Source organism: Manis pentadactyla, chromosome 12 (genome assembly GCF_030020395.1).
Source record: "Manis pentadactyla isolate mManPen7 chromosome 12, mManPen7.hap1, whole genome shotgun sequence".
NCBI classification, from domain to species: domain Eukaryota; kingdom Metazoa; phylum Chordata; class Mammalia; order Pholidota; family Manidae; genus Manis; species Manis pentadactyla.
Genome location: NC_080030.1, coordinates 99,811,576 through 99,830,163, shown reverse-complemented (window position 1 = coordinate 99,830,163; position 18,588 = coordinate 99,811,576). Strand labels below are relative to the sequence as shown.

The 18,588-nt window shown below is 35.8% G+C and overlaps 1 protein-coding gene across 2 annotated transcripts in view; it reads left to right on the top strand.

The window, feature by feature from the left end:
* MMS22L (MMS22 like, DNA repair protein) overlaps positions 1-18,588 on the top strand; it is a 113,592-nt gene that overhangs the window by 94,062 nt on the left and 942 nt on the right. For both annotated transcript variants that reach the window (XM_036890345.2, XM_036890344.2), the window contains exons 20-24: positions 73-242; positions 2,881-3,092; positions 6,979-7,142; positions 16,579-16,675; positions 18,055-18,222. In XM_036890345.2, the coding sequence (XP_036746240.2) occupies positions 73-242; positions 2,881-3,092; positions 6,979-7,142; positions 16,579-16,675; positions 18,055-18,222 (811 nt within the window). The remainder of the gene's footprint in view (positions 1-72; positions 243-2,880; positions 3,093-6,978; positions 7,143-16,578; positions 16,676-18,054; positions 18,223-18,588) is intronic.

Sequence of the window (18,588 nt, the reverse complement as noted above, 5' to 3'; positions counted from 1 at the left end):
AGTGGAAAGACTAACCAGGATTTTTTTGGTTAGAAGATAACCGTAACTGCTTTTACTACTCTTCTTTGTCAGGAATTCTTGTTAAATCATGGGCACAGATCTTTGCTACTTCGAAAGCCCAAAAATTACTATTCCGGATCATAGATTGTTTACTGTTGCCACATACAGTATTACAGCAAGAGAAAGAGCTACCTGCGCCGATGTTGACTGCGATTCAGAAGAGTCTTCCTTTGTATCTCCAGGTATAGTGTGTCTGCTTACACACATATATATATATTTTTTGAAATTTTGCTTTGAAACAGTTCACTAAGTGCAGATTTAAAAACCATACATTGTAATCCCAATGTACCTTTTACACATGTGGCACTTAAATTGAACAAGTTTGGTCTTTTTCATTGTAGTTTATATACAGTATATATTGGTGTCAAGTGTACAACATAGCAATTCCACAGTTATGTGCACTGCAAATTGTTCCAAACTCTAATGTAGTTACTGTCTTATGTTTGGTTCTGAAAACAAAGATGGGAAATATAAAATCTCTACCTTAAAGAGGCTTAAAGTTGAGAAAGGAGGTCAGCTAACATAGACACTTACTATAATGTGCTCAGTATTTTCCTTAGGGGCCTCACTTGTCTGTCTGTCTGCCAGATTGGGTTGAGGTGTTGTGAGAGAAGACATTGTAAAGGATGTTAGGTGTGAAAGAGCAGAGTGGGTAGGAGTTGAAGGACTGTTCCCATCAGAGGGGAGCACCAGATAACGAGCATGAGCTTTAAGAAAATATGACACACTGAGGAAAAACAAGTGGACTTGTTCTTTTACATGGGGACTATTAATGGATTTTTAGTAGCACAGTGCGGGTGACATTTACATTTTAGAAAGGGGATTCGGTGGCAACATCTGTGATAAGTTGTTGTGGAGGTTAAGATTAGAGACTCGAGATGCCGTAGTTTGTTAACTGAAGGTTTTAAACAAAGGCATTGGCTAAAGAGCTTCTTAACAGATTTCAGAAACATTTAGGAGCTCTGACCAGAAAGACTTGTTGAGTGAGTGTTGTGAAGCAACAGAAAGAAACAGTATTTCCCAGAGTGCAGACTGGCAGCTTCTGCAGGTAGTGGTGCCACTAACTGAAATGGGAAGGTCTGAAGATGTTGGGATGAAGGTAAGAACTGATTTCTGAACGGCTTTAGTTTGAGGTGTGTGGAATATCTGGGTAGTGATGTCCAGTAGGCACTTGGAAGTACTGATCTGTCATTCTGGGGAAAGGACGGGGCCGGAAGCATGCTTTGTTGTTCATTAGTATCTGAAGCTAAGAGCCTCTTAATTTGGGGTCCAGCAAAGAAAGCTAAAGAAGAAGAGAATGTATTTTGATTCGATAATAAACAGTCCTCCACATACAGGTATTTTTAAACAAATTTTTATGATTTATAAGACATTTTAAATTGGCATTGTAATTTTGTATTCATAGCATCATTTAAAACAAAGTTTAGTGTGTCCACTAGCAAAAAAGTAAAGTACTGCCTATTCCGCAGAGGGGAAGATGGGTCAGCAGGATCCAAGAGAGGAACTGTGGTCAGCAGGAGTCTGAAATGCTTGTTCTGTGTGGCCTGCTTAAGTCAAAGTAGTACATTTAATAGAATTCTTAAAAACTTGCTAAGTGGTAAATTGAAAATTTTGGTGAATTATCCATTTGGCAAAATTGACTTGGAGTAAAAATTTTTATTATCTTTAAAATACCCAGCTCTCTTCTTTAGAATCTTCAAAATGTATCCATTTATTACTTCATCTTTGGATTCAATTAATACACTTTTTCTTAAAGATTTGAAGAAGCAGGATAGAGAAGTGTCTATTGTTTGTTTCAATTTTTGTTGCTTAATTGCTAGTGTTTTAGCAGCTCTATGCTGTTTATGTGGGGAAATACCCATTTTTAGCTAAAATGGAGACAAACATTTCTAATTATGTCTCTGGGAAAACACATTGTGAATCACAGAGTACCGAATTATAAATGAATTTTTAGAACACAATTTGTTCGGTTGGTGGTTATCTGTACTTAGTAATGTACAATGTTTAATAACTGTGGCAGAAAAAAATTTTTATTTCTCAGGGTATTGGTTTAATTGTAAGTAGCAAATACTGTAATCTATATGAAAGCACTTTGTTTACTTCTACACAAATGCCCTCCCTTTGTTTGGGCTCTTGATTGAGTCAACATATATGCAGTAAGGTATTGTGAATTCTGTATAATCTAGGTGAAACTCTTAACTGAAACTAGTCTCAGCTGTAAAACTGAAGACGCAATAATACTAAATCAATGTGGGTTTTTTTTTGAATGATTAAATGGAATAAAAAATATAAAGCACATGGCACAGGGCCTGACATCAAAACCATAAAATTATTTGTCATTATTCTAAGTCTCAATCTTCTGAATTTTACTCCTTTTGTCAATTTAAAAAAAAATGTAATCACATTTCTTAACGTGGGAGATTTTTAGCATAAATTTTATAGTCTTATTCAAACAAATGACCAGTACCTTAACATAAAAAAAACTGACCTAAGATGTATTTTATAACTTAGTAATTACACATTTGTGTAGGTGGTGAGCGTGGTAGTCAAGTTTTCTGAGTGAGAGAAAGAAGCAAACTTCCTTCCGACGCCCTAGAGACAAGCGTGCTTGCCCGTTACCGCGGCATGGCTGTCACCCGTGCCCAGCAACTCCCTGAGCTTCTCAGAAACATTATCTTTTGATCATGATGGACAGTGTCCTTGTTGATTGTAATAAGTTACAAATTCTGATGTGAATATTAATGCTGGGGATTAAGTTAGTCCCTGAATATATTTTTAACTTCACCTCTTAGTATTTCTTCTTCTGTTTTCCTCCTGTAGGGCATGTGTATCGTGTGTTGTCAGTCTCCAAACCCAAACACCTATTTGAATCAGTTGCTAGGAAATGTTGTTGAGCAGTATATTGGGCGATTTCTTCCAGCTTCACCACATGTTTTAGGTCTTGGGCAACACCCAGTTCTTTTGGCCCTGAGAAACTCAGCCGCTGCTCCACCGATGTCATCTCTAAAGAAATGTATTGTACAAGTCATCAGGTACACACCTAAGTATTAAAAATACTTGGTACTCACAAGTTACAAATCTCTACGAAAAAGAAACAAAGTGTCTTAAAAGTATTGGCAACCCTTAGGTTACTGGTAGTTGACAAATTTTGTTTCCCTGAGAAGCGTTATCTAAGAATCTACTAAAAGACTTTTGCTCATGGCAGCCTAAGACAATGCTCTTTAATTATGAGTATGTTTTTTACATAGCTAATATTTTCCTTATGTATGTCCTAAAGATATATAGATAAGTATCTATATATATAGATAGTTCTTAGTTTGTATCGTATAAAAATTAACTGTATTTGGTACTGTATGAAATATAGTAATTATATTTCATAAAAGATGATAATAACTAATTGAAAAGATGAATGCTAATATGAAAAAGGAAGTAATATGACAGTCCTATTTTGTTAGTCTACTCTCTGTCTTAATAACTCAGTGTCATTATTAGGCAGACAAATAAATGAAACTTACTGGGTTTTCTATGGGACGCCATACCTTTTAACTATAGTGTTAGAAGAAGATTCAAAAATAGAAACTATCTTTTCTTTGTTTTCATGGAGTGTTAAGCTTCATAAGATATTATTAGTTTTTGAACCTTTAATATGCCATAGTAATATAATTCTTATCTAGTATTTTTTTAATGAGGTACACACAGTAAAATGCACAAATCTTAGTACACAGCTTGATGAATTCTAACTTGTGTGTACACTCATGTAACCATTGCCCAGATTAAGATACCAAGCATTCTCACTAATTTCTTTATGTTTATGACTCCATTTGTTTTAATTAGTTTATTCATTTGTTTTGTTTTCTGGAATCCACATGTAAGTGAAATTTATGCTATTTGTCTTTCTCTGCCTAGTTTGTTTCACTTAGCATAATCTAGGTCCATCCATGTTGTCACAAATGGCAGGGTTTCGTTCTTTTTAATGGCCGAGTAATATTCCATATATACATCACATCTTCTTTATCCATTCATCTATCAATGGACATTTATATTTTTTTCCTTGTCTTGACTATTGTAAAAAAAAATGCTGCAGTAAATGTAAGGGTGCATGTATCTCTTTGAATTAGTGATTTCTTTTTGGATATTCCCAGGGTGGAGTTCCTGGGTCATATGGTAGATCTATTTTTAGCTTTTTGAGAAACCTCCATACTGCTTTCCATATATATGGCTGTACCAATTTGCAATTCCACTGGTGTGTACGAGGGCTCCCTTTCCTCCACATCCCCACCAACACTTGTTATTTCTTGTATTTTGGATATGGCTATTCTGACTGGTGTCAGGTGATATCTCTTGTGGTTTTAATTTGCATTTCCGTGGGAATTAGTGATGTTGAGCATCTTTTGATGTGTCTGGTGACCCCTCTGTATGTCTTCTTAGGAAAAATGTCTAGTCAGGTCCTCTGCCCATTTTTTAATCAGAGATCTGGTTTCTTTGGTGTTGAATTGTTTGAATTCTTCACATATTTTGGATATTAGCCCTTTATCAGGTGTATCGCTTATAATATTTTTCCACACAGTAAGTTGCCCTTTCAGTTTGCTGATGGTTTCCTTTACCATGCAAGTTTTTCCATTTGATGTAGTCTCATTTGTTTATTTTTGCTTTCCAGAAAAAAATTACTAATGCTGATGTTCAAGAGTTTACTTTCTGTTTTATTCTAAGAAAGAAAGAATTTTTTCCCCTATGTTTTTAATGACTGAATAGTCATTTTTTCTATACCTTTAATTATCTGATATTGTCCTTCCCTTCTCATTACAGAATTCCATGTCTAAAATCTGTTCTCGTTTCTGGCTGTTTTGTGTTCCTAGCATTTTGTTACTAGTTTGGAAGCTTTGCATTCTTTGTTCCTCTCCTTTGCCACCCTTTGGTAAATGGTTGTTTCCTTCCGTTCTTTTCCTATCTTATTTCCTTACCACATGCTACCTAGACTGTTGCCAGAGCCTCCTACTTTCACTAACTCTAATCTTTTTTTCCAGTGTAGCCTAAATAATGGCCCCAGATTACTTTTCCTAAATTACTGTTCCATTATGACATTTAGCTGCCCACAAACCTTCAGTCGCTTCTTTTTTGCCTGTGGAATAAATTTCATACTCCTTAGCTTTCCATGATCTGTCACTTAACTTTTCCAAGTGTTCTGCATATGGCATCATTTACAAATCCTAATGAGATCAGTTTAGTTATTGCCCCTCCAGAATGCTTTACGTTTCCCTACATCACAGCTTTGTTCATACCATTTTCTCCATTAAAATGCCATCTCTCTGGGCTAAATTCTGCCCAGACTTTCTAAGATCTACACCTAATATCTCAGTGTGCCATAATGCTTCTCTCCTTCTGAAGTGATATGCTGAGTATGATTCAGTTGACAGAATTGTGATATTTTTGCCTTACTTGTATCTGAATTCCCAGTAAGATTGTAGTACTCTTAACACTGTGTTCGAGACATTGTATAAGTACTTTTAGTCCAAAGCAAATGAAAAGAGCTGAGGTGAAATTAAATCTTTTAAGGTTATAAAACTGCTTTAAATTCCAGTGTTCAGAATCCTGGCTGCTTTAGTTGACTTTCCTATTTACATGACAACTTTTTTCTCATTATTTCTAGTTGAAAACCCAAAAATGTAACAATTCCTTTTTCTTACAAAGGAAAAAAATAGAGATTTTCTCTTTGCCTTCCTCCATAGTTCCCCATCTTATTTAGGACTCCTTCCTCTGAATTCCTGACAATTCCAGGCTTATCTTTCAGTGCACCTGTCACACCGTGTTACTATAATTTCTTTTTCCTTGTCCAACTTTTCCACTAGATGGTGAGCCTCTTGCTTTCAGAGGCCATAGTTTATTTAACTTAACATTCTTGTTCTTAGACTTGTACATAGCACACTGTAGATACCCAAGAAATGTTTGTTCTAAACATTAGGAATTCAGTGGTGAACAAAAAGGCAAAACCCTTACCCTCAAAGAATGAATCTTCTAATATGTGATACTTGTTAGAAGTCACTGTGTGAATCAGAAATGCTGATGAAGACACAGTTCCTGCTCTGATAGAGTTGATCATCCTTTGTGATTTCTGTTCCTCATTTTGACAAATTATTATTGCCTTGCAAATATATATGGATGTCTAGCTTAGATTTAGATTTAGGTGTATTTGACAACTTTTCACATTGTGTATACTTTTTAAAAATTGAGCAGTTCCTATTTTCAATTATTCACTTAACAAATGTACATTGAACACCTGTTATAAACCAAAGCTTGTTCTGAAAAGTAAAGATACAAAAATGAGTCAGATAAATTATCTTTAATATCTCTGTTGAGTTTCAATGCTAAACTATGTTGTACTGTGAGAGAAGATATTTTATCCAGATTACCTCTCCTTCTTTGATGGAATGGAAAGCTAATTTCTAGGACAGTCCACTTACTGATTTGGAAAAATAAGACCCCTCCCAAATCCCTATCTAAATAAATGTGAGGAAAGAGTTCTTTGTGCAAATTTGGCATTAGAGAAAATGTTGCATCATTGAGGAGCTGATAGAGTAGGTCAGGCTTACATTAAAAAGGAAAAAATAATAAATTAATACTTAGACTGTCATTTGGATTTTGATTAAGTTCATTTTAGGACTAGGTGACCTTAAATTTAGTTCGTGTCTGTGTTCTACTTTGCCCTTCGTGGGCACATCAGAAGGATTTGTAGTCATCGCTTCTAAAATCTTATGTTTGAGGATAGCCTGGTAAAATGTGCATACTTTGTAAAAACTGTACTTTATTAATTTGGAGAGTAAAATCTGCCAGTGTCTTTAAAATGTACAACATATGATTCTGCTCTATTGAAATTTTAAGCAGAAGAAAAAGGAAAATTCTGCTTTTTCCCCCCCTCCTCAGGAAATCCTACTTTGAATGTAAAGGGTCCTTGCCCGCTTCTCGCCTAACATCCGCTCTGGCCTTCGTCCTCCAGCTCTTCCAGGAAACTACCGTCGATGTTTCAGAGGTCGAATCCCTCCTTCCTGGTGTCTTAAAGTGCTTGGTGTTGGTCAGTGAGCCCCAAGGTTAGTTGGAGTTTGTGTTATACTTTTCTGTCCACAAAATTAGAAATTAGTGTTCCCTTTCAGTTAAATTAATACAACAAAAGCATATGGTCATTTTGTATCAGTTTGTATATATCAGTTCTATATATCAAGTTGGGCATAAGATGGTCTAAAACTAATATGTTTCTGTCCAGTTTGGTTTAGTTTTGTTTTTTACCCCAAAAATAGTTTATTTAAGGGCTACTTCCTCTGATTAGTCTTGCTAAGTGCAGTTTGTTAAATGCCAAGCAAAGAGGAGTCAGTGTACTTTCTTCTGTTCAGGCTTCTCCTAGAGTAGCTAAACTGATTTCTTGGACAAATCTGTAAGGGTCCTTTGATCCTATCCCTTTTGTTTTCAGTCTCATCAACCTTACTGCCAGTGATCTCTTTAAATTCCATTTATTTAATCCCCACTGTGAGTAGCATACTTCAATAAGCTTATTGGGAATATGCAGAATAGTAACCATAATTCTCTCCTGAATGAGTTTCTAATGTAAATAGGATGCTCTGTGTGTGTGTGTGCATATCTTTATAATGTGGTGTGTGTGTGTGTGTCTTTATCATGGGATTGTCCAGGACAGGGCTTCTCACATGCTTCTGAGCACCTCTGACCGCCATGAGAAGTGAGTACAGTGTGTGCGCAAGAATCTGAAGGCAGAGCCCAAAGCGGTAGCTGAAAGCTCGGACAGCTCTTTGAAATGTTCTAAAAAACGTATACATGTTTTAATCTATATTTATGTTAATATTTAAGATGTTCCCATCTGCTCCCAAGCTTGGTTTTATGAAAAATACTATATTGTGTTAATATAGCGCACCCTTAGTTGATAGTGACATCCCTTCACTGAAGACCCCAGACCCTTCTTTAGAAATTTTGCTCTTACTGAAAACATGTGCAAGCTTTTAATTTCAGTGAAAGCCTGTTGTACAATATAAAATTTGTTGAGACAGAGCAGACAGGATGAAATGTTAGGTAGCCTCTTGTTTTGGTGATAGTCATGTTTACCATGGAGACCAGGGATTTTAAGGTGAATTGTGCTGTTCATATCTAGCTAGCGAGTGCATCACACATGTACATTGAATACAAAATTCTCCGTCTCTGCATTGCTGGTTCTGTAAGCTGAAGGAGCAATGTTTAAACACAGATTTATGCGCTTGCATTAGGAAAAATTCTCTCTGACTCTCCCTGTAGTTTCAGTGTTTAAAAGGATAATTTGTAAAATCATAGATAGTATTACTATATGACTCAGCATGTCCACACTAAGATACATGCCCAAAAGGATTTAATACATATGTCCGCTCAAAAACCTGTATACACGGGAGCTTGAAGTTCCCACTTTTGGCATGATAATAAGGAGGTCTATCAACCTGCTCCCCTGCAAAACTAGGAAGAATTACTTAAAAGAAAGCATTTAAATTCTCTGGAAATAGTCCTAAGTGTATACTTAGCAAATAGGAAACAATTATTTAAGAAAAACTACTAAAACTTGGTAAGCAAAAGTCTGTAGAGGCTAATCTGTAGGTCAGCTAGTTTAGTGCAAGAATTGGAGAGATAGCTGGAAAGAGCCCTTGCAGAACAGATCTCAAACACTGACCTCAGAAATCCCTTTAAAAAGATCTGAACTTGATTAGATCAGTCTGTAAAGCGGTTATGCCCCATGGCATTCTCAAAAACAATGATCGGCCAGCTATTAGTGGAGCTTAACAGCTGGGTGTGGTCAGGGAAATGGACAAAGAGAGCCTTGTCAAAACCACTGTCTTCCAGTGGAGACTGTGGGTACACCCAAGGTTAGACCATCTGAAGATTAGTGCTAAGGATTCACCTGAGGAGTTGGGGAGAAGGGACAAGTAGGCTTCACTATAAAAAATGCCCAGTTTTCGATGAAAATAAACAATTACAAGACATGCAAAGAAACAGAAGGTATGATCCATACGCTGGAAAAAAAGCAGGCAGCAGAAAGTATCAGTAAAAGCAATCAGATACTGGGTTTAGTAGACAAAAACTTTGAAGTAGCCATTATAAATACGTTCAAAGAACTCAAGAATTGCATGATTTATAAAATAAAGAAAGGTGTGATGGCATTGTCAAATCAAATAGAGAATATTAGTAAAGAGACAAATTGTAAAATTGGGACCAGAGGGAAATTCTGCAGATAAAAGTGTAATAACTGAATTGAAAAATTCACTAGAGTGGCTCATTGGTGGATTTGAATTGGCAGAAGAGAGAATTAGCAAACTTGAAGATAGATCGCTAGAGATTAATCAGTCTGAAAAACAAAAAAGAATGAAGAAAAATGAACAGAGCTTTAGGGAAATGTGGGACACTTAAATGCACCATCATACATATAATGAGTGTACCTGTAGAGGACAGAAAGGAACAGAAAGAATATTTGAAGAAATAATGGCTGATAATTTCCAAATGTATTGACTAACATGAATCTGTACATTCAGGAAGCTCAGTTAATTCCAAGTAAGGTCCACAAACAGACACAATCGTAGTAAATATGCTAAAAGTCAGACAAGGAGAAAATCTTGAAAACAGCAAGAGAAAAATGACTCATTGCTCACCCCATAAGAGCAACAGCTGGTTTCTCAGCAGAATAAGTGGAGGCCAGCAGACAGTGGGATAACACTCAGTGATCAGAGGAAAAAAATCTGTCAATCAAGAATCCTATATACAGCAAAGCTACCTTAAAAAAGAAGATGAAATTAAAAGCTAGAGAGAATTTGTTGCTGGCAGACTTGCCTTATAAAAAAGGAAATTCTTCATAGTAAAAGTTAAGTGATTCCAGACAGGAAAAACAAATACACCAGTAAAAGTTATTACGTAATTATAAAAGCATTAAATACATATTTCTCCACCTTTATTCCCTTAACTGATTGAAAAAGCAATTGTATACATTATATGTATTTAAAGTATTCTTGGGTCTATAACATAGAAATACAATATATTTACCACTAATAGTACCAAGAAGGTAGTGGGAGCAAAGTTGTTTTGGGCTGAGGAAATGACTCCAGGTGGTAAATTCACATACACAGGAACAAATGAAGAGAATCAGAAAAGATAAATAAGGTTAATATAATAAAAACTAGTATATTTGTTTTCCTTTTTCCTCTTCTTATGCTTTCAAAGACATAAAATTATATAAAATAAGTATGTATTGTTGTTCGGAACATTTATAGATGAAAAGTGTAACAATAATACCACAAAAAAAGGGAGAAAGAAAGAGAGCCATTTAGAAGTAATGTTTATTTCACTGGAATTAAATTGATGTAAATCTGAAGCTCTGATAAGATGTACATGACAAGCCTAGAACAACCTCAAAGGAAATAATTTCAAACTGATGAAAAATCATTACAGAAATTAAAATGCTATATTTAAAAATATTCACTTAATGTAAAAATAAACAGTAACGGTCATTAGAGGGACAAAAACAAGATATTTAGAAAATAAGAAATAAAATGGTGTTCAGTCCAACTATCAATAGTAATATTAATCATGAAAGGATTGAGCAATCATGTCAAAGGCAGAGATTATCAAAGTGGATTTTTTTTTTAAAGAAAAGATCTAACTATATTCTCTCCACAGGAAACACTTCATATCCAAAGATCAAAAGTAAAAGGATGGAAAAAGATACATCGTGCAAACTAACCACAGAAAGCAGGAGTGGCTAAACTAATAGCAGACTAAATAGACTTAGGCAAAAAATGTTACTAGGATAGAGACATTTAATAATGATGAAAGGCTCAACCCCTCAGGATGCACTATAAACAGATGTGCACCTAATAGGAGGCAAATGCATGGAGCAAAAAACAGACAAATAAAGGGAGAAATAGACTATTCAACAGTAATGGAAGATTTTTAGTTTCTACTTCAATATGGGAAAGAGCTTGGAAGTCATCATTCTTAACTTCACAAGAAAAAAATCTGAACACACTGAAAAACAACAATTCTTCTTAGATGCATCAGATAATTGAGCTCATAGGACAGGCTCCCTTCCCCAAAACTGAACATGCAGTGGTTTGTTAAATTCAGCTTAAATATATTTCTACTAGTATTAACTCCAGCAGTGGGCTTCTGGTCCTGATCCGCTGTGATTCTTTGTATCTACCTCTCTCTACAGTGTTAACTGATCTAATAGATTACTTTTTGTTCAAAACAATAATAGTAACAGTGTACTTGGTGTAAATCTGAAGCTCTGATAAGATGTACATGGTGGCTATATCTTACGGATAAATGAAATACATGACAGCAGTTTTAAGGGGCAGGAGAAAGGAATTGGGAATGCTTTGTTAAAAGGCATTTGCACTACCCATGAGGGAATAGAGTGTCACTGGATCTGTTGTAAACATACTACAAGGTAGTCTGGGCAGCTGCTAACAGAAATTTTAAGGGAGTATATTTGATGTGCTAGGAGAAGACAGAAAATGGAATCATAAAATGTTAAAGCCCTCAGAGAAGACAGAAAATAAATATAAAAGAAAGTAATGAATTGAAAATTTACTTACTTGGTAGCTATTAATGCAACTATATCAATAATCACTGTAAAGCTGAATGGTCTGAATAAACCAGTTAAGCGACAAGGTGGATAAAAAAATGAGGCACAACCATGTATGTCGTCTACAAGAAATACACTTTAAATATAAAGACACAAATAGATTAAAGGGACGGAGAAGTATTTTCAAAGCTAATACAACTCAAAACAAAGCTGTAGTAGCTATATTAATCTCAAAGCAGACTTCAAAACAAGTGGAATTATCAGGGTAAAGAGGGGTATTACATAGTGACAAACTTGGTTTAAAGGGGATCTGCTTCAATCTGACGAAGTACGTTTATGAAAATCCTACCGCTAACATCGTAGATGATGTTGAAAGATTAGGTGCTTTTCCCTTAAGGTCAGGAACAGGACAAGGGTGTCCACTCTTGCCACTTTTATTCAACACTGTACTAGAAGTTCTAGTCAGGGCAAGAAAAAGAAATGAAAGACATCTAGATTGAAAAGGAACTTTCCCTATCTACAGACAGGGTGGTTTTGTCATAGAAAATCCTAACTGACTAAAACACTAGAATAAACAAGTTCAGGGTTGCAGGATACAAAATCAGGAAACAAAAATTAATTGTATTGTTATATACTTTCAAAGAACAATCTGAAAGTGAATAAAGAAAATAATTCTATTACAATAGCATCAAAAAATCCAGAAATAACATTAACAGAAGATAAATACAAATTTATAATCTGAAAGCTATTAAACATTATTGAAAGAAATTAGAGCATAGCTAAGTAAATGGAAAAAATATCTTTTTCATGGATTGAAAGAGTTAGTATGATTAAGGTGGTGGCACTCCCCAAATTGATGTATAAAATCATTTGCATCTCTTACTGGAATCCCAGCAGACTTCTTTGTAGAAATTGACAGTCTGATTCCACAATTCATATGGAATTGTAAGGGACCCAGAATAGCCCAGACAGTTGAAAGGGAACAAAGTTGGAATATTCATACTTTACAATTTCCAAACATAGTACAAAGCAACAGTAATCAAGACAGTGAGGTACCAGGGTAAGGCAGGCACATAGATCAGTGGAATAGAATTGAGAGTCTAGAAATAAACCTGTGTGTCTATGGTCAACTAACTCTCTTTGACAAGGGTACCCAGATGATTCAGTTGAGGGGAGGTATAGTCTTTTCCACAACTAATGCTAGGTCAAATGGAGAGGCAATGCCAGAGCATGAACTTGTACCCTTACTTCACACCACACCCAAAAGCTACTTAAAGTGGATCATAGACCTAAATGTCAGGCTCAAACTATAAACTCTTAGAAGAAAGCATAGTAGTAAATCTTCACGACCTTGGATTTGGCAATGAATTATGACACCAAAGCATGAGACATAAAAGAGAAAAAAATTGGACTTAATCAAAATTAAAAACTTCTGTGCTTCAAAGGACGCCATTCAAAAAAGTGAAAAGACAACCCACTTTCCCCAATGGGAGAAAATATTTACAAATAACTTATATTATAGGAAACGTCTGTAAAATATATAAAGCACTGTTAAAACTCATTAGTAAAAAATCAATGAAAAACTTAGGCAAAGGATTTGAATAGACATTTCTTCAAAGAATACAAACAAATGGCTAATAAGCACCTGAAGAAAGTGCTCTGCATGATTAGTCATCAAGGAAATGCAAATCAAAACCAACAGTGAGACACCACTTCATACTGGGTTGGTTATAATGAAGAAGTCAGATAAGCACAAGGTCTGGTGAGAACGTGGAGAAATCAGACCCTCATTTACTTCTACTGGGAATGTATGTAAAATGGTGGAGCCACTTGGGAAAACAGTCTAGTAGTTCCTCAGGTGGTTAAACACAGGGTTACCATGTAACCTAGCAGTGCTGTTCCTATGTATATGTCCATGTGATAGAATGAGTTATAAGAAATACATATTTGGTCATTCATATGACCAAATATATACTTCCCAGGAATATTTGGTTTTCATCCACAGTTCCTGAAAACACTGCAGTCTTAAAGGTGAAACAGGTGTTTTGTCGTGTTAATGAGAGACTTTGGACCCCCACCCAAGGGCAGGGGCTGGAGGCTGAATCAGCCAACGGCCTATAATTTAGTCAGTCATGACTGTGCAGTGAAGCCCTCACAAAACCCATGAGAAAAGCCTTTTGCTCTCCTGCTCCCTGTGCTTCGCCTGCTGTGCTCTGTTGGGTCCTGCCTCTCATTCAGGGAGAGCTTCTACGCTTGGGGCACCAGACCACCTCCACATGCCACCGAGCCGGGCCCCAAGCTCCACGACGATAGAAGCTCCTTTATTTGGGACCTTGCCCTGTGTCTCTCTTCATCTGGCTGTTAACTTACATCCTTTATGATGCCCTTTATTAAACTGGTAAACGTTAAGTGTTTCCCTGAGCTCTGTGAGCCACTCTAGCAAATTAATCGAACCTAAGGGGGAGGTCGTGGGAACCCCCAATCTGTAGCCCGCAGGTCAGAAGCCCAGGGAACTGCCTGGGGCTTGCGACTGACAATTGGAGTGAGGAGTGGAAGGTAGTTTTGTAGGACGGAGACCTTAACCTGGGAATCTGGTGCTGTTTCTGGGCAGATAGCATCAGAAGTGAGTGAGTTCTCCAGCACCCTGCTGGGGTTTGAGAATCGCCTGGAGTAAGTATGTGTGGGAAGACCCCTCCCACATATTTATACACATTGGAATTGGGTCCAGGTACCTGAATGAAGTTATACTACTATTACTGTTATATATTATATTGTTATTGTTACACATGTATGTAGGGAAAAAATATACCATGGCATCTGGTGTTGGACATGTGGGAATGGTAGTCCAAGATTAATGAAAACATGTCTACACAGAAACTTGCACTTAATGTTTATAGAAGTATTATTCCCAATGGCCAAAAGGTAGACTGCGCATCAACTGACAAATGTTTTTTTGAAATGGATATACATACACTGGAATATTTGGCCATAAGAAGGAACGAAGTACTGCTGCATGCCATGCACACATGGATAAATCCTGAAAATATTCTCAGTGAAAAAAGCCAGTTACAAAAGCCCATGTTATATGATTCTGTTCATGTGAAATATCAAGAATAGTTAAATCTGAAGAAACAGAAAGTAGATTAGTAATTGCTTAGGAGTATCAGAGGACAGGGAATGATAGTTAAATGGTACAGGTTTCTTTTCAAAGTAAGGAAAATATTCTAAAATTGTGATGCATGCAAAACTTCATGAATATACTAAAAACCACTGAATTGTAACATGTTAAATGGGTAAATTGCAAAGGTGAATTATATGATGATAAAGCTGTTGCTATTTTTAAAAAGCTGAAAAAATAGATTATCCATTATTTTTTAAAAATCTCAGTTCAGTTAAGAAATAAAGGTGGCAAACATATGTATTTAAAAATCCTATATAACAGTATCAATAGCATTGTTATTCATAATAGCAAAAAATGGAAATAACCCAAATGTCCATTGACTAATGAATGGACAAAAAATGCAGGATATGTCCACACTGTGGAATATTACTTGGACATCAAAAGAAATGAGGTACTGATGTATTCTACAGCAGGGATGAACCTTAAAACATGCTAAATAAAGAGAAGGCAGTCACGGACAGCCACATGTCAAGTGATTCCATTTATGTGCAATTTCCAGAAGAGTCAAATTCATACAGAAAGTAGATTAGTAGTTGGTAGGGGCCAGGGGAGGAAGAAAATGGGGGAGTGACAGCTAATGGGTATAAGGATATTTGGGGAGGTGATGAAATCGTTCTGAAATAATGATTATGGCTTCACAACTCTGTGAATATACTAAAAACCAATGAATTGTACACTTGAAAAGCTTAGGTTTTTTAATGCTATGTGAATTATACCTCAGTAAGGCTATTAATTAAAAAACAGTGCTTTCTAATACTCTATGAAGGCTATTTCTTCCTGTTCTGATACTTTTCCTTGGAAGAGTTTTGGGGAGTTGTTTTTCAAGAAAATGTCTTTTAAGAAACAGTTATACTGCCTCTAGAATTGTATCTAAATGAGAAGTTACTTGCTCAATAAAGTCAAGTACGCTGTAGCTACTTTATTCACTATCTTCATGCTATAGAAAAAATTACCGTATACTTATGAATTAAACTTAAGTTCAGGTATATTATATGTTTTGTGCTCCTGCTATCATGGATTACAGTTTCTGAAATTATTCTTAGTGAAAGCACTTTTTTTCCAGCTACTTTAATTTAATGCACCAAAACCAACATTAAAAAATTTTAATAGCATGTGGAACATGAATTTTCTACATTCTTGATATTTATTCCCATTTTTATGTATAAGTGCACAGTTTTGAAGAATTTGGTTAAATATTTAAAGAAACAAATGTTCTTTTTGTAAGTGCTGTATTTTGATAGGAAGATAGCATCACATATAGTTGTGTGTGTGTATGATAAATGAGTAAATTTAAGTGAAGGTAAATTGGTGGTTTCTAATTTGCTATGTATGTATTTATTAGTGAGTGGAAAGAATATGCTGGTGAATTAAAAATAACCAATCTGCTTTTCTGTAAATCACCTGAATTATTAAAGCGTGCCTTTTCAGTGCATAGCAGTACTTGCAGGACTAGGATAGTATAGTGTTTTTGAACATAGCTCTTTCCTAAGAAAAAGACATATTATAAATATAAAAACAGACTCAGGCTTTTTATATTTTCTTAAAATGAGAGATAAGGAGATAGAACAGGAGATAGACTTTAGAACAAATCAAAAATTTGTAACTATTTCAGTTTGATTAAAAAAAAGCATGTCAATACTTTGAGAAAACAGCATGTTTTTCTAAATCAAGCATGTTCATAAAAATGAGGACCCAGGTGGTCAATTCAGACACAGTGTAATGTTACCATTTTTCCTCCTAGTTAAGAGGCTGGCCACAGAGAACCTGCAGTACATGGTAAAAGCCTGCCAAGTGGGGTCCGAACAGGAACCTGCCACCCAGCTGACTTCTGTGTTTAGGTAACTGGAAAACATGCCAACTGGCAAGGAGACTGTTGCATTTGACAGTCAATATGGTTTTTAAATAACTAATTATCCAAAACATAATGTGTTACTACTTGTTTATAGTATTTCAGTTATTGTATTTGGGGCAGTAGTTTTGTTCCATTGTGTTGTTTTATTAAAAAAATTAAAGTGCCAAGAAGAAAGATAGTTGATTTAAAAAGGCCTGAGAATTTAGTAAGGAAGATTTTTGCATGTATTTAAGAGGAAAAAGTGAGAAATGTGAGTGGGTCATGGTGTCCAGTACACAGGCCTTCAGAGCTGCTAATGTTACTCAGGATCCAGTGTGGAAGGACATGTCACTGGCTTTCTTGTTGATTTGGATACTGTAGACCCAGAAAGCTCTAGTGTATTTCATTTGTGAAGCCTAGACTTGGTAGGAGTAGATTGGTTGTTGTTCATTGACAAGAATAACAGTGCAACTTGAGGACTATTTTCTGTTTGTTCCTGCCTCACCTTTAGAGTCTTGTGCTTTTGTGAGGGCAGTGTGTTTAAGTATTTCTTCCTCACAGTTTCTGCCAGTTGGCCTTCATTATACATAGCTCTGCCTAGCACTACCATGTTTAATAATTGATTCCCTGTTGGATCTTCGATTCCTCGGGTTTTTTATTCCTCATTACATAATTAATTGGCACTCGTCAGGTTTTTTGCAGATTATTTAAATTGTGATTACTTGAAGTAAATAGTGGATTTGTGAAAAACTATAAAACCCTAAAAGGAAAGAAAGGATTTTATATGAACAAAGAGTGCATATTTGTTACGTACAGTATATTAAGCGAATTGGCTTTTATTTTGTTGGGGGGGAGAGTGGAAATACTAATGTTAAAATCTATAATTCTTATTTATAAAGGCCTCCAAGATCTTGTTCAGTTATGGAATATAAAAATGTTACAAATAACTTGCTTTTCTCATAAAAATATTGTTTGATTTATCCAGAGATATAAAAAACTAAAAAATGCCCAGGAAACTAAGTTCATTTTTTCCTGTCTTTCTCTTCCACTTCCTTACCTCCCAGAGTTCAATATGCAGAGCAGAGCAGAATCACCCCTGGGACTAGATTTGTTCCTTTTCTCTCCATCCTAGGAACCCAGCTTTCCCCTTTTCCTCCCAATGCTGTCACTCTGGTCACGGCTCACACTGAAATAAGCCATTTCTGTCCTTTATTTTTAACTATTATAAGTAGTCTTTGGATGCAATCTACATTCTTAAGATATTCTTACATGAAATAATCTTCCTTGTGTTCAGGATACAGCTGATTGTGATGTAAATGGCACATGCCATATACAGCCCAAGAAATTCCCCCTGAAGTAATCATAACTAACTTGGTTTACTTTCAGGCGTTTTATCCAGGACTATGGTATGAGATACAATTATCAGATTTACAACATTTTAGAAATAGTAGCAGCGTTGAACCAGCAGGTTGTTATCCACTTGATTCCTACCCTCACTCAGTTTCTGAAGGATTCAGAGCAGAAATGGGGCCTTGGCAGAAATATTACACAAAGGTATGTTTGATTATTTGATACTTGACTACATGTTTTTGGGCAATGATTATAAACTCTAGATTTTGTTTTTTAGAAATGGCTTATTTTCCCATTCCCCAAAATGTTGTGTGTTATTTTGAATTTAAAAATGTTTCAGTACTATGGTCGACACATCCATTCACATATTGTTCTTGTCAAACTGATCACCTTGGGAAGCAATGTATTTCAGCAGTGCTGTCATTGCTAGAAGCACATTCAGTGTTCCTCATTGGGAAGGGGACCTCAGGTGTCTTACTTTGTATAAAATCCCTGGTGGCAGATCAGCCCTTTGAGGGACATGCTTGATTGACTGAGTCAACTATATCATGTGTATCCAGTGAATGATGT